This window comes from Amphiprion ocellaris, chromosome 21 (assembly GCF_022539595.1).
Source record: "Amphiprion ocellaris isolate individual 3 ecotype Okinawa chromosome 21, ASM2253959v1, whole genome shotgun sequence".
Lineage (NCBI taxonomy): Eukaryota > Metazoa > Chordata > Actinopteri > Pomacentridae > Amphiprion > Amphiprion ocellaris.
Window position 1 is genome coordinate 5,727,282 of NC_072786.1, and position 16,891 is coordinate 5,744,172.

The 16,891-nt window shown below is 41.1% G+C and overlaps 1 protein-coding gene across 11 annotated transcripts in view; it reads left to right on the forward strand.

Annotated features, from left to right (window-relative positions):
- Positions 1-16,891, forward strand: part of magi2a (membrane associated guanylate kinase, WW and PDZ domain containing 2a) — a 288,018-nt gene that overhangs the window by 258,399 nt on the left and 12,728 nt on the right. For 7 of the 11 annotated variants that reach the window (XM_023268597.3, XM_055006793.1, XM_055006794.1 and 4 more), the window contains 9 exons: positions 318-525; positions 4,971-5,012; positions 5,113-5,228; positions 5,510-5,702; positions 10,005-10,268; positions 10,766-10,951; positions 12,423-12,639; positions 13,473-13,698; positions 15,016-15,168. In XM_023268597.3, coding sequence (XP_023124365.2) covers positions 318-525; positions 4,971-5,012; positions 5,113-5,228; positions 5,510-5,702; positions 10,005-10,268; positions 10,766-10,951; positions 12,423-12,639; positions 13,473-13,698; positions 15,016-15,168 — 1,605 coding nt within the window. The remainder of the gene's footprint in view (positions 1-317; positions 526-4,970; positions 5,013-5,112; positions 5,229-5,509; positions 5,703-10,004; positions 10,269-10,765; positions 10,952-12,422; positions 12,640-13,472; positions 13,699-15,015; positions 15,169-16,891) is intronic. The other 4 variants (XM_023268605.3, XM_023268599.3, XM_035947426.2 and 1 more) reach the window with 3 other exon arrangements.

Sequence of the window (16,891 nt, forward strand, 5' to 3'; positions counted from 1 at the left end):
ATTGTAATCAATTCAGACTTAGATGGAGTTCACGGTTCCAAAAACTAGTGGTTTTTGTTATTTTTGGCTAGAAAGGAAGGGTTTGCGATATATTTTGCATTATAACTGTAGATTGCATGTACTGTGCAGGAGTACAAAGCTTGGCAGGTGTGATTACCATAACTCAGTCAGGTGGGGTTTAGCAGTCAAAACTCAGTCAAGCAAATTGTCTTTGGGTTTTTAGTGTTGTTGCCATGGTTTCCGAGCTCAAATCGAATGTGAGGACTGGGAGAGCTGGAAAGGAAAATACTGACCCCTCATGCCGCTGTGCTTTGCAGGTTCTGGAGCAGTGGGAGTCCCAGCAGGGCCAGAGCAGCCCCGCTCAGACCAGCCTGTCGGCTCCCGTTATAACCCACAGCGCCCCCTTCCCAACACACCATCTTCACAGGGCCTCGGTCCCAGACTCAGCCTCCGAGGCCTTGGCCCTGGCTAAACCTGACCCTTATGACCTTTATGAGAAGTCCAGGGCTATCTATGAGAGTAGGCGTAAGTACCAGTGCTGATATTGCAGCTGTAATGCTGTAAAAAAAAACATAAAACACACTCCTCTCTTGCAGTGAAGCAAGACAGATTCCACACAGGAAGGTGGAGTTATGAAGATTCATCACTTGTTCTCTTTTATTCCGCACAAACAGACAAAGGAGATTAATTGTGCTGTTCTGCAGAAAACCTAAAAAGTTTGCTGAAATTAGCTGACCTCTTTCTATCAAATTGAAAGATCTGTTGCTGAATTTTCAGCACAAATACCTCAGCTTTAAACGATCATCAGAAGCTTTTCAGATATCTTCCCCCATTAAGCATTTGCAGCAGCTAATTACTCATATTATCTCTTTTGATCTTCCCTCCTTAAACGCTCACTCAAGCCAACACAGATGAAAATCTCCCATCGCCTCACAGGTTTTTTTATACTACCTCAAAGGTTCTTTACATCCAGACATTGACATTCTGCCAGCTCATATCATAAACTGAGACGCATCCATGAATAAACACTCCACACAGCAGTTCAACATTTTACTATGGGGACATAATGCTTCAGTGCAGCAATATTTCCATTTTCTTGCTTGTGAAATGTCAGATTGACAGGTTTTCCCGTTATATCATCAGAATGCATCATCACACTGGTACCCAATGGGAATTTGTGGAGAAAAAAAAAAGTATACATGGTTTCCAAATGCATCATTAGTCCATGTCAGCAAAATGCACTCAGATTAGATAATTAAAATAAGCAGATCTTTACGTTTTCTTGTGTATCATGAGTATCAATTAATTTTTTTCGTGCATTATTAATAGCTTTGTGCAGCCAAGCAGTTTTTGTTTTTCCTTTTTTGTTTGTTTTTTTACTCACTGTGGGTTCATTTTTCACTGAAATTTAAAGTCTGGCACCTCTATGGAAACACTACAACCTCAGCTAGAAGCAGAGAGGATTTAGAAATGTTTCTTGTGCAGTATTAAAAAGTTATATCATTAATCTTTAGAAAACAAAAGATGAATTTTGTTGATTATTAATTTTTGCAAAAATTTAAAAGCCAGGTATCAACATGTACAACATTTTCCATATGCTCACAGATATTACCAATGCTGGAAAAGTTGTAGGCTCTACTGATATATTCCTACTCACGTTTTTAATTTGTTTCCATGCTTACATCCTCTGTGCTCCATGTAAACACAGGCTGCAGTTCAGTCCAGTTCAACTGAAAAGACCTTTTTATTTTTTACTAACCAGTAGCTCACAGCTCATTCAGTCATGGTTTTATGGTTCGGCAAGGGCAGCAGAATTCTTTGCTTCTTATAAAATGTAATTAGAGGCTAATGTTTCCTGATTGAACAGCGTGTCATAGAGAAGGAGTTCAACGGCTCTCGGAAACTCGACGTAATTTTGGTGATTTTTTTTGGGGGGGGGGGCTCACAGGTGGGTTTTGGGGTTCTGAGGGGTAAACTATTCTAACTTTAAATCTTATCTTCCCATATGATGGCCTTAATGTAATAATTCACCAACTATAGACTGCATATTAAAGATATATGTAATACAGATGTGCCTTAAACCTGCATTCCTTCCAATGAACATCAGGGGGCGCCGCCACTGGTTGCAAAAAAAAGCCAGATTGTACAGAAGTCTATGACAAAAAGACCCAACTTCTCATTCCATTTGTTATCTCAGTAAACATTGTGTGAATTACTGTATGGTCCCAATTGCTTGTTTTATGTCTACTTCATTACAGCATGATCTTCATGTTGTAAATTACGGTCTATTTTAGAGTAAAATAGATGACAAAGCCCAGATTTAGGGCTTGAAATGAGTTGCTGCTGATTGTCCTTGTGTTCTTATTCAGATCCTCCTCTTGCTTGATGGATAAATTCCACACTCAAGGCCTCGAAGTGACAGTCCACAAACCAAATGGTGACATTATTGTGGCGACATCCATCTTTTATATGCAGTTTATGATTCCAAACCCACTCACCTCTGGCTACATTCTTGTTAGTGTTTTATTTATCAATCCAAAATGAATCTAGTTCATATATTGTAATCTAAACACTAGCTGCATGTCAACTTTTAATAGTATAATTTAGATTTTCCACAAGTTCCTAAAACTATTATATTACCAGAAAATAGTGACAAAATGACCCTGAACGTAACAGTAAATATGACCCTGTCTAAAAGTAGTTAATTTTGAACATGTAAGCTCCTGCAATCGTCCTGTCAGATACCCCAAATGTGGAAGCTTTTAACTGAATTAATCTTGCATAAAACCTCTCATTTCACAGAGACAAATATATGCTGAAGACAGGCCCTGTTGTTCAAACGTTAACAGAATGAATATTTAGTTGTTTTTTAAAGCATTCTTGGCGCGGTTGTGGTAATTATCTGTCCTCTGGATTCTCTGAAGTCGCCTTTTGCTCACAAGACACACAAGATAATAAAGATTTCACTGTGAGGACTGATCATTCTTATATAAGACACCTGTTATTCAAGAGAACGTGGCTGTCAGAAAGTCTCCTCATCAAACCCTCTTTGTCTTTCTGCGTCTCTCTCTTCTCTCCAGTGGTGGACACAGTGATCAGTGTTGCATTCGCTGTGGCCTTCCGTTCAGTAAAGGTCAGGGGTTGGGTCTGGTGAGGCTCAGCAGGGAAAAGGCATGGACAGATTTTAGCGATGCTCCATTTGCCCCTCTCACTAGTGTCGGTGAAGCAGGGTGTGACCTTTTCTGCAGCGTTACAACCCCACACTATTCCCCTCCCGGCATTCACTGTGTGCACACTCTGCCAGCGCTGGTTAAATTTAGTTTTCTTTGACCCTTATTAAATTAATGCCAGCAATTATGCAAACAGATCAAGTTGAAGGGTCAGGTCAAGCAAACTCGGGAGCATTTCTTCTCACTTACTCCTATTAAAATCCCACATAAGACATGGATCAAGCAGAGCAACAGGAGCAGTGTTTCTGGAGAGAGGTTGCTGTTTTTAAATCCAGTTTGTCAGTGCCATGAGCAGTGCAAACACATCTATTCTTTTCTACTCCAATGTTTTGGAAACAGACATTCAAAAACATGTTTTAAATCCTGAGCAAATAAAACCAAAACAATGTGCCTGGCCAGAGACCACTAGAGGTTTAGCGTTTGTGTGGGTTTTTTGGCTCTTTGATGAAAATCATGTAGATTGAAACATCATACACAGAATACACTGGCAGTGAGAGGTTTTTTTTTTTAGCCTTTTAAAACAGTGAATGAACATCTATAAATCTTGGCAGTTGACCAGTCTACCTCTGTTACTTTAGTTTTTGTATCATTTATTGCTTTCTGGGTGTTTTTTGAGTCCTGTGCCTCTATGAAAACAGCGTGGGCAGAAGTAGATGAAGGTCAAAACGTCTTTTATGCAGTTAGACACAGTTACTACAGAATAAATAATTGTATTTTTAAATTGGGATCAACATAAACAACATTTTCAAGTGTCTACAGGTGTTAAAAACACTGGAGAAAAATGATGACTCTCTGCATTAGATATTTACTAATTCGTTCAAACACAACCTGCAGTTCAACCTAGTTCAACAGAGTCGTCTCCAAATTTTTGTCACGACTGTTGGTTGCAGCTTCTCTGTTTCGTTTTTTTACAGAATGTGGCACAAACTGTTTATTTTTAATGACTTCTTAATTGAGACAGATAAAGAATAAAGTGATTTTGATAAATGCTCATGATTTAAGCTTAGATTTAGTTATTTTCCCAACAGAACTGAGCATCACATAATTAGTTCAATTACTGCCAGGAAGCTGAAAATCTCACATTTCTCTTTGTTTTTACAGTTTCTAGCTCTAATAAAAGGTGCAGTTTTGGCAATTCTTTTTAAAGATAATTTGCCTTTCAACGCCGCTGGCAGGTTTCGGGCTTCAGAGAGTTAATTGCCAAAACAGATGATCTTATATTAGTTTAAAATACAACATGGTTACACGCCTGTATTCCCGTGTGAACTGTATGTGATGATTGTGGTTACAGCTGTCTTGTCTGAAGTCATTATTTTCTTTTTGTCATCGTTCCTGCTGAGTTCCAGCAGAGCATTCACTATGATTAAAACTGTTGCAATTGGAATCCATTCCTCATCCGCAGCCACTTGTCGGTGGTTAGCTTCATTTCGCTACTTGCAGTTCACAGCGTTGTGTGAACCCCTGATTGCAGATCAGCGCTCGCACCCCACCTCACACTGTAAACAAGCGACGGGTATATTACACGCTGTAAGCACTTCCTGACTGTTATGGATGATGCTGAAATTCTGCAGTGACATTAATGCTGAGCCAGATCCTTTCTGCCTTGTTCTGGCCTTTATGGGAGCGTCTGTGTTTGCCGCTGTGCTGTCCACCTTTGTGTGCATTTGTGGATGTCTGAGTGTGAGCACCGTTTGTACATTTTGCATTGTTTATGGGGGCTTTCTGTCTCTTTCTATCCAGAACCTGGCCAGCCAAGGACTGTTTTTTCTGTGGACTCTTCAGGTAAACACACAATCTCTGGCGGGACGCTTTGAGGAAACAAACTGTTCTTCAACTCTACATAGGACCAAACTTAAATTCTTTCTTCTGTGTTTTGCTTCAGGAACAGAGTACCAGGACATCGAGGTCCATCTGCGCAGACAGAAGTCTGGGTTTGGTTTCCGGGTGCTGGGCGGTGATGAGGCCGGGCAGCCTGTGAGTCCGGAGACGCGTGAGAAGGCTCGTATGGCGATGGGCGTGGAACCCTGTCATCTTCTCCTCTCTAACCCACTACACACACACTGAACACCTAACCCTGACCTCTGACCCCTGAGAGAGTGCTGGCTCTGGCTGCTTCGGTGTCTTTTTTTGCTGTCTGTTAAAGTAACACAACAAATTCAGTCATATAATTGAGCTATTTACGTAACAGAATAACACACACTGCATGCGCCACTAGTCAACGTCTAAAACCTCTCGTTCCTCCTACTTCCTGTGTGTAACAACAACGTATTTAAAAACAGATCCTAATCGGGGCGATCATCGAGAAGAGTCCAGCAGATGTAGACGGGAGGTTGCGGCCCGGTGACGAGCTGCTGTTTGTGGACGGGATCCCGGTGGTGGGGAAGCCACACAGATACGTCATTGACCTGATGCACGGAGCGGCACGCAACGGCCAAGTGAACCTGGTGATCAGGAGGAGGGTTCAGGCAGCAGGTAGGAAAGCATGAGTGGTCTGTTTTTGTCTAACTTCATCTCTCAAATCATAAATACGTTTCTTTAACCCTCATGTCGTCCTGCAGGTCAAAATTGACCCGTTTTAAAGTTTGAAAATGTGGAAAAAATATATATATTTTCACAGTGAAACTTCTGATGTCCACATTTTCAACATTTTTGGGAAATCTTTGAACTTCCTTTGCTGGGAAAAAAAGAAATGTTAAAAATGTTTCTTAAGAACATTCACAAAAAAAGTTTTTTTTTGTGAATGTTCTTAAAGAAAATATTAGAAGTTTTACTGATATATATGTAATCACTTTAGATATTTTTAGGATTTTTTTTTTGGAAGATTTTTACTCATTTTTTGAAAATATTTAGAAGAATTTTCTTGCCCAATTTGTGGAATTTTAAAAAAATAATAATACTTTTAAGGGAAGCTTTTAAGGAATTACTGGAATTTTCAGAAACTTTTTAGCAGATTTTTTGGATTTTTTTCAGACAAGGAAACAACATTTTTTGGTGCCTGTAAATGAAGACAACAGGAGGGTTAAAGGAGGTATTATTTTACTTAAACTTCTGAATTCCAGGCAGTTTCTAGCTTTAACTCACTGTGGGCTCAAGTCCTGCACCTGTAAGGAAACAGCACAACCATAGACAGAAGTAGAGAGAACTTTTTATTTTCAAGCACTCGCAAGTGTTTCAGTGCTGCAAAAAATGGCGACTCGACATGCTTTCGATATTTAACTACGTACATTTTTAATTTGCTTCTATACTTGTCTCCTATCTGCTCTGTGTAAACACAGTCTGCAGTTCAACCCAGTTCAGTCAAAAAGTCCATGAACTATTTGTCACAGCTGAATCAGTTGTGGCTTTTAAGCTGTACTGAAGAGCAGAGGTTTTTTGTTGTTGTTGTTTTTGGTCAGAATCTGGTCACAGTTCATTTTTGGCACATTTTTAAAGAGATTTCAATTAAATATTACAATTCTAAGCTCAGATTAGGTAAATTTTACTGATGGAATGACAAGTCACACATGATTTACTTCAAAGATTGTTCGAAGGCTGAAAATTCAGCATTTTTTCTGTTTTTACAGTTTCCAGTTCTGATAAATGATGTAGATTTGGTGATTTTTTAAAAATATGACATGCCTTTCTGTCTCATTTGAACGTACAAAGTATTAAATGCTGAAGAAATATATATAATTTTTGATCGAAAGGCAGAAATGTCAGACTCTTGCCTCCTTATCAAGTGTGAGAGTTTGCTGCTGTTTTAAAAGGTTTTGCACTATTGACCAGACAAAACAAAGTACTCAAAGATGCCACCTTTGCCCCCCTGCCTGGTTTTAAAGGACATGGTTAATGCAGCACAAAGTAACTTTAAAACACTTTACTGAGTTGTAAAATGAGTTCACAGCGTTACCTTTCTTCTATTCCTCTTTCATCTTCTCTTGTTTCTCTCTTGCCTCTCCTGTTCACTGCTCCCATTCTTGCCCTGTAATGATTGAGGAAACAGGTTTAATCAGTCAGAAAACTGAAGCACTAATCTCTGAGTAATTACACCGAGGCCTCCCCATAAAACGCACTCTTTGCTGTTGCTCTCTGCTCCTTATTCAGGCTGCTTTACCTTTGTAGCCGTGAGCCTGCAGAGTGGGATGGCACTTCCTCGTGTGAACGGCAGCCTCCCTGCTCTCATTATTACCGCCTCCCCACACACACATACACACACGTGCGCAAGCTTTTCTCACCAATCCAATTCTTCCCACTCTATTCTGCCCTCTCTGTCAATTTCCTCTCACCAAAGGCTACTGTCTGACTCATGCCTGGCCTCTTCTGCAGCCCTTACTTCCATCCTAATTGTCTGACTCCCACTGGCACTTTACGAAGTGTCAGACTCTGCTCTCTGCTCTGAGCTCATACTTCTGCCTGCACCCAGTGCCCCACATTTTACACAATTCATTTTCTTTTTTTGACTGTTTTTTGTTCCTCTCATGAGATGACAATTTGCGCGCTTGTTGGTGTAAGGAAATACCGCGTTGGCATGCATCCTTTCACTGTGGGAAACCTCGCTGCAGCTACACATTAGCAAACCAAAGTTGTAGTTTAAATTCCTACCTGTGAAACAAGAGCAAGACGGCTCACCTGTGAGCTATCAAAACAGCGCTGGGTTTGATCGCTCAGTATGCCAGAGAGCATACGCACACGTAAAGCTGGAGTTTCACTGTGGTTGGATTGACGCGATGCTGCATTTTAATGATGCGTTCCACCACATTGTGACTGTTCTGGAGCTTTTTTCTGCTTTTGAGTTGCCGTGTTGTGTTCGCTTCGATTTTTCACAGGCAGAGTTGCATCTCCAACTTGTCACATTTTAGTGAGGAGGATTAAAAAAAAAAGTATGTTGCCTGAAAACTTAATTGTTTTTGCTCATGCAGAATAATCTGTGGGTTCTACCAGAGTGACTATGCAACACACGGGTGATTTTCAGAGTGTCAGGAGTCTTTCATTTCCTTAATTTATAAGTGAAAAGATGTAGTACTGGTGAGCTGTGTTTTATCTGCTAAAAAGCAGCATATGTGTAGTGAAAAAGGTACATTTACTGTCAATGAATACAATTAACTGGAGCATTTCCAAGTTGACATAGGACAAGAAGCAGCTACACCCTGAACACAACACTTTTAGGACTAACACAAAGAGACACACAACCATGCACGCTCCCATTCACACTTAGAGTACAATTTAGTTAGTAGGTAACCTATCTTGCATGTGTTTGGATCACCCAGGCACGGAGAGAACATGCAAACTCCACACAGAACAGCTTCATCCCCCACTGTGAGGCAACAGTGACAACCGCTGCACCACTGTGCTGCTCTGTGTCACCACATGTCAGAGATAATTAATGTATTCTTTACTGTGCTGCTATGATTTGAAAGCCTCAGAGTGAGTAGTTACTTCACAGATTTACATAAAGCACATAATATGCTCTTCTAAAATGCAGCATATAGTTAAATATTAAATTAATGGATTATTAACTTTTTGGATTCAGAAGTCTGAGTTGTTTAATTCTAGCTGCTAAACTTCTTGGTGGCTTTGAAGGTCCAATAATGTGCACTTTTCAGTAAATTATTTTTAAAAAGTCTCATAAGTCCCCATAATGTGTCTCTTTTTAGCTCCATGAACCACAAAGACGCTTTATTTTACCATAACTGCTCTGCTCTGACCTGTGGCCATACAATCACAGCTAATGATGACATTAGTCACAAGCCACACAACATGCTATCACTAAGGATTTTCCTACTGATGTTTGCCATCAATATTAAAGGAAATCCACTGAAGCTTCAGCTCCTCAGATGGTGGAAGTGCATAAAGACTCTTGTGTTCACTCTTACAACCAGCAGCAGAACTTCTGGTGAACTTTGCACTTACTGAGACAGTTTAGAGTTAGCAGAAGCAGCTCTAGAAAGTAAACACACCTGATGAACGGAGGGGCAGCTGATCATGTTGAATGGTTCACCTGGAAGCAGCGGTCAGTGAAGGGGCAGAATTATCCAAAGTTTGAGGAAGATGACTATTGGTTCCTCAGTTTCTATGTAAAAGCTAAATGAATTCCTGACTGGCTTGTAAACCTGGGAGGGTATCTAGTTAAGGGAAGGCTAGAGGAATGGTAGTAGTAAATGTCTTAATATTCTCATAGCTTTAATTTTTTCATCCCAAATCTCAATTGAAATGGATTTTCGGCGTATGGGTAATTCAGATAACTGTTAATAGAGTAAAGAGGTAAATTCTCTAATGTTCCATAGAAATCAAACTTTAGCCTTGTGTGACAAAAACCATAGCCATCATTGAATCATTGCATGAACAGGACTGCTGTCGCTGGAGCTTTAGGAAAACAGGATTGTTCAGCACATTCCAGGCAGATCACTTTTGTGAAGTCAATCAAGAATTCTTATCTGTCACCTCAAGATTGTTTCAACCAGATGAAATAGTTTCTAGAATTGTAAAATACTTTCTCTAATTATTCTAAATCGCTGTGTACCATTTTGTTGTCACATAATTCCTAAATTTGTTACTTTAAGTGGACCTTTTTGTAGGTGTGAATATGTGTGATTGTTTGTGTCTATGTGTAGTCCTGTGATAGACTGTTACCTGTCCAGGTGTCTCCTGTCTTCACCCTGAGTCAGCTGGGATAGACTCCAGCCTCTCCACGACCCTGATGAGGACTTAGCAGTGTACAGATAATAGATGGATGGATGGAATGTGAATATGTCCTGTCAGTAGATGCACAGCTCAGCTCTCCACCTCCCTCTGCAGGTGAGTCTTGTCCAGAGAACGGCCGCAGCCCGGGATCTGTCTCCACGCAGCACAGCTCCCCACGCAGCGACTTCACTTATGGCAACAGCACCGGCACAACCCAGCCTCCCGGCACCGGCGTGGGCAACGCCACCGCCGCCACAGACGGGACGCTGACCCCCAACACACAACCCAGCGACGTCATCATCAGCCGGAAGGAGAGCGAAGGCTTCGGCTTCGTCATCATCAGCTCGCTCAACCGGCCCGAGGCGGCCGCAACCAACAGTGAGTCCGCTGATTGAGTGGATGTTTATGGAGGCAAGTCGCTGCTTAGCCTGTGCATCATCAGTCACCCTCTACTCTGCATAACAACCACTACAAGTGCTTCATCTAGTGTGGAACCTCACAGGTGCATGTAAGCCATCAGGTAGTCCCCACGAAGAGTCAAGATTAGTGCCAAACTTAAGGGGTTGAGATAGTTAAGGTCACGGCTTGCTAAAAAGTCTTATTGTAGCTACTCAATTATACATGCCCTACCACAGCATGTCAGTCTCACACATCTCTGTTAGGCTGCTGTGAGCATCAGTGCATCGCCCACACACATGGAAAAAAAAACCTGGATGCCTTACGTAAGCCTGGGGTGAATAGCAAAATGAGAGAGACAGAGACACATTCAGTCAGTCAGTCAGTGAGTGTTGTGTGAGCACAGACAGGCGTAATCCTCCAATCTGCTGCTGAGCGCATCTTTACCTGCAGCGTGTTGCGTCTGAATCCTCCGACAGCTGTGCCCCATAAGATCGGCCGCATCATCGAGGGCAGCCCGGCCGACCGCTGCGGGAAGCTGAAGGTGGGAGACCGGATCCTGGCCGTGAACAGTCAGTCCATCGTCAACATGCCACACGCCGACATCGTCAAACTGATCAAAGATGCAGGCCTTAGTGTCACCCTGAGGATCATTCCGCAGGAAGGTGAGGAAACACGCGACACGTGGACATGACAGGACTTAAAACTGCATTACTTTGTGGAGACAGTGATTCATGACAGTAATTAGATTGGCTCCATCAGAATGAAAGTTTTATTGCAAGATTATCAAGTGTGATTCTTCTTGAGATTAACTCTTTTTTGTCATATTCACAAAAGCAGGTCTGCAAATCCTCCTGCAAATACTCAAACAGAACTGCTCATCTCTTATTATAGTAACACCGGATAGGCAGGGGATGGTAATACAAACGTGTGTGCTTCTGTTTCCTCGTGATCAAATGCTGCAATCATGGCCGCATCACTTTTGAAAACGAGATTTTATTCCACAAGAGACTTTTGCTTGGTCACCTAGAACAGATACTCTTAATAGGCTTAAAATTACGACAGCAGTCAAGGCCAACTTCATTACAAAGAACAAGACAAGGCCTGTATTATGCATTAACGGACGGACAAAATGCCTCCTTCTTTCAGTTGTATTCTTTGCATTTAATAGACATTTATAATCTCATTATTTGGCGATACAGCAAAGATACCCTGTGGAGTTTTGGGATATTATTAGTGCAATAGAGCCTTACAAGCGAGTTGATGTTTAATTTGTATTGTGTGCATGAAATGCACGACTGCCGTCCCGCTGAAAACCTCACGCTGTTTCTCTGGTCAGAAGTTGGTGGCAGTAGTGTTTGAACAAAGGCAGTAAAAAAATGAGAAGTCACAGAGATGTAGTACTGATTTTTTTAAAAAAAAGTTACGGAGCGGATTTTTTTGTGAATGTTCTTAAGGAACATTTATAACATTTCTTTTTTCCCACCAAAAAATGTTCAAAGATTTCCCAAAAATGTTGAAAATGTGGACATCAGAAGTTTCACCGTGAAAATATTATTTTTTTTTCCACATTTTCAAACTTTAAAACGGGTCAATTTTGACCCGCAGGTCAACACAAGGGTTAAGTATAAAAATAATGAAGTACTGATCAATATTATTAGGTTAAAAATGAACGAAATCGCTACTTATGTATGAACAGGCTGCAAGCTCTGAAGTTCCACAAAGCTTTACGAGACATTTCTCTTTCTCTTTCAGCTCACTAATTTGGTTTCACAGCTTTACTGTTGTGGTTCTTACCAGCAAAGTAAAACTTTTTGATAAACCTGCCCAGCAACAAACAACAAAGTCAGCAACTTTGGATGGAAGCAAGCTGGATAGAATGAATCACCTAAGAGTTCTTTAAGTTGTTGTTGAAAACCTCCTTTGAATATTGGATTTTCTTAGATTTAAATCGTTGCTGCAGCAGATCGACTTTATAATGAGACAATAAGTTTGCTGTGCTGCCCTCAAGTGGCCAAAAAAATCAATTAATGCAAATTCAAGCATCAAAACAACAGATTTGCCGGGGTAAACAAAGACCTTAAGTGCTTGCTGTGCTTTTGTTTTTAATAATTTTGTGTTCTTTCTGCATCCCAGAGATCAGCAATCCTCCGTCAGCCCCCAGCTCAGAGAAGCAGAGCCCCATGGCCCAGCAGAACAGCCCCAAGACCCAACCCAACGCTGCAGCCTCCCAGTCCAACCAGGCAGTGACAGAAGCAAACCCGTCTGTGGTCCAGCCCAACCCGATGCCCCACCAGAGCCCCGTGACCCAGCTCCCCGCCCCTCCTCCTCAGACCTACACCCACGAGGGCAGGTAAGACTCGGCTGGCGAGGAGGCGGCAACCGGTTCTAATAAACCCGCTTCGTCCTCGTGCTGTGTTAAACACCGGTTTGCAGCTGTCTTCACTTTCTGATGCAGTGAAGTGTTTTTATAGACTAGCCCTCGATCTGTCTCTGGGGAAAAACACTGATCCACTGGGAACACAGGTAGGAGTGAGTCAGATATATCCATCCCCACATCCCCATTCTCTCTCCCTTTTCTACACTTTTTATTTCTCTGCATCTCCTGTTAGTCTATTTCTCTCCTTCTTCCTCCACTGTTGTCCTTTTCTCTGTCACTGTTTTGTCTCCTCTCTCTGTTCATCCCTCACTCACTCTCTCTCTCTCTCTCTCTCTCTCTCTCTCCCCAGTTTATTGTATAACATCACTTAACTCTTATGGACCGTTAAATTATTTACCTAAATTGCTTCTTTACAGAGATCTGTTGAATATTTTACCAAGAACTGCAGGGGTCCAAAATCCAAAATGTCATTGCCGTTCCCTCTGCTTTACACAGTTTCCACATGTCTTTGTGCTCAGCATCGGCCTCTGAGAGAGCTTGTTTTTATTATAAACATTTTATGTGATGTGCGGGGAAAAACAGTTTAATTTCCACACTTAAGTCGAGTTTAATGGTTGTCAGTGCCAACTAAAACAAGCCATTTCTGTCAGCGCCGGGTGACCCAGCGGTTTGTCGGAAAGCATTACTTTCACAGCACACTAAGTGGTCCGAAAAATAACACAAGTGATTTTTTCATTCTAAACGCGATGATGACAGTAACAGAATTCCTCCTAGAAGTTCTTTCGTCACTCTGATTGTTCTGTTAGTTACAGGTCTGAAGTGAAGGCGAGGCAAGATGTGAAACCAGACATCCGACAGCCGCCGTTCACAGACTACCGGCAGCCACCGGTGGATTACCGGCACCCTCCTGTGGCAGACTACCGGCAGCCGCCCACGTTGGACTACAGACACCCACCACTGCTCGACTACAGACAGTTGGCTACTGATGCCAGACAGTTTGCCATCCCAGACTACCGAATGCCACCAGTTCAAGTAAATTTCTCTGTCCTTTCACAGACTTTCATCTAAAAGCCGAGCTGATACTAGTTTTTGAGACCATTACCAACATGAACATTTAAGACTAAGGAGAAAATAATCCCTTTAATCTGGACTCATCAAGAGTTGATAAGTGGAGTTTTAGCTCGTTGTTTCGGTTTTACAGCCTTGATTCAGTCTCAGGACTCATCATTCTCTTCCTGTTACCAAACCCATCAGACAGCTCTGTATGTTTTCTGCCAGGCACAAAATAGAACACTATCTGTGACAGTCATAGTTAGATGCTAGCTGGTGTCTATTTAAAGGAGCATTTAGGCATCTTAAGAGCTGCATGTTTTTCTCAGGAGTTGGTAGAAGCCAAAACGGAGCAAAAAGAAGAGCAATAACTGGACTTAACATTTGTCAAATGGTCAATAATGTGCCTCAAAATAGCAAATACTTCTTCACATATGCTGGATTTGTAAATCTGTTTGTTAAAAAGCCACTCCAGCAACTTTAAAATGGATCATATGTCATTTTACAGCTCAGCATCGGGTGGCCCAAAACTATTGTTATTGTTTTGTATTGTGTTACTTTTTTGACAATTTTTGGCTATCTGAAACTGTGTCTGTATGGACATTTTAAGGTTAAATATTTACAGTTGTGCTCTCTGTTGGAAAAACGGTGTGATGCCTACATTCTTAATTGTGTTTTTGAAGTGTATTTTCTTTACCGACCGACATTTATACAAACAGAATATATCTGAGATGAGCTTGTGATCTTACACTGTGAGCCAGCTGCTACACATTTTATACTACAGTTACTTTTGTATAACTGTAATCTTGTTTGGAAAATTCGCAACATCAATCTTATTTTTCTTCTGGAGAGCACTTTGACTCAGCAGCTGTTGTTTTAAGTGTGCTGTATAAGTAATAGTGACTCGATTTGACTAAAATTCAATATATTTCTTACTCATCATGGTAGGTTTAGGATTAGAATCTTTCATACACATTTATGACAACAGTTTTTGCATGAATGTAATCCATATATTTGTATTTGTGCCTATGAAGTTATTTCCTATCTAACAAAGAGTCGTGCATGGAAACTAAAATGTTGGACTCATTAGCGTACATTTAATTTGCTGTCAGCAGTTCCCGTGTTTCTGTCTAAACTCTTTCATACGGTTCTCGATTGTATTATATTTACCTTGCATTTGCAAAATTTTCATTCACTGCTTTTTCTTTGCTGAGTCCTGTGACTATTTTCTGCTGTAACAGGCTCTTTTGTCCTCTGATATCTCTGAATCTAATCATGTCTGATCTCTGCTTGTCTCAGCTTTCACAGGACTTCGACTTCTTCACAGTGGAGCTGGAGAAAAGCGTGAAAGGCTTCGGTTTTAGCATCCGCGGAGGGCGGGAGTACAAAATGGACCTGTTTGTCCTGCGACTGGCAGAGGACGGACCTGCCATCCGCAACGGGAGGATGAGGGTAGGTTTCATGACGGTGTTTCCTTTAAGGAATCTGCTACACCCCCTTTAAAGGTTAAGCTGCTTTCTATCTTTCTGGATTACATGGCAGACGCTCACTGTAATTGTATGATGTTATCAAAGCTGCAACAGCAACTTTTCTGAGCCGGCTAAGAAATAATCTGTCAAAATAACTTAGGAGATGGTTCGTCCTTTTGACGTTGGGAGTTTTTCAGAAGTTTTTCAGCTCCCAAGTTCCCAAAACTCATCTCTCCCACGTATTTAGTCACAGATGATATTCAGCAAGATAAAGATAGAAAATTCTTAAAGTGGGCCAACTTAAATTGTACTTAAGTGTTTGCACAGCTGCGCCCCCCTCTAGCTACAGCTGCTTAAAAAAAGCAAAGCAGCACACATATTTTCTGAATTTCTAAGGATGTAATAAAAATACTATTGAAAATTAAAATACAGCACTTGACTCTTCCAACCCGTCGCTGCTGTGTAAATTGTGGGTGATTTGCTGCTCGTAAAATAAATTCCACAGCAGCTTTTCTCTATTTGTCAACCCTCTCAATCCTCCGCTTTCTTTTTTCTCTTTCCTGCATGTTCTCCGAGCTTTAATTCTGGGGCTGATAGCCTCAGTATGCTCTATATTGCTTATCTGTAATGAACCTGTCAAAGATAATATGTGCAAAATGCCCCTGGGGGAGGTATTACTTTCTCTGCTCGCTGGCGTAGTCGATGGAGTCCAGTGGGCCCAGATGCAGGCAGAAGAGGAGGAGGGAATCCCTCTCGAGCTCCACTTAAATTCGGTGTATAAGCTTCTGTGAAGTCTGATTGCTGCTGGAAAAGTATACTGTAGAAAAAAGAAAGTAGAAAATTTGTAGTAAAACTTCTCCAAGTCTAACTTTAAAGGTCCCGTATCGTGCCCTTTTTCAGTAAAGACATGTAACCAGAGTGTGTCTTTCAATTTTTCAGCTCTAAATACTATAAAGATGGCTCATTTCACCATAACTGGGGGGCTTGAGGAAAGGCAAGGGTAAACATCTTCATATTTTAAGAAGTTTTGCTTTACGTCTCCAAATTTATAACCGCAAAACACACGCAAAAAAGACTTTCACCATAGGGGCATTTATAAGCTACTAGCAAAGTCTACTTAGAAGATCAAAATTAATTTTTTTGCGCTACAAGAAATGATTCCTTTGACTAAATAATTATTTTATGTTGTGTGATGAAGTATTTTACTGTTGAGGTGGAGCTAGTTTGGACCTCCCTGTAGGGTCCCAAAAACCTGGAAGTAGTATCTGTAAACTTTCAGATAAATATAGTGAAATAAAAGCTGCAATAGTTCCCAGTGTGTGATTTAAATATTTGAAGTAAAAGCACATAGAGTTAGTTAAGTTAAGCCCAACTGCTTTAGAATTGTACTTGAGTAAATGCGTTTAATTGCATTCCTCCCTTGAGTCTAATTTGTCGCAGATGAATGGCCAGACAGTAACGCTGTTGGTAGCATATCAAAATCAACTCAACACTGTTTTCTTGAGGAAGGCACAGAGAGCACTTTGATCCCTCCTCCGACAGTCCTCGATCCATACTGCTGGGAGCGGAGAAGAATCAATCTGCATTTAGCTTAAGTAAATGTGAGACATGGGTTAAAAAGCGTTTGTGACATGGCTGTCACTTTGGATTTGAGTGCTGCTTTAACACACACTAAGGTGCAGAAACCAAAAAGCCCACTTGCACTG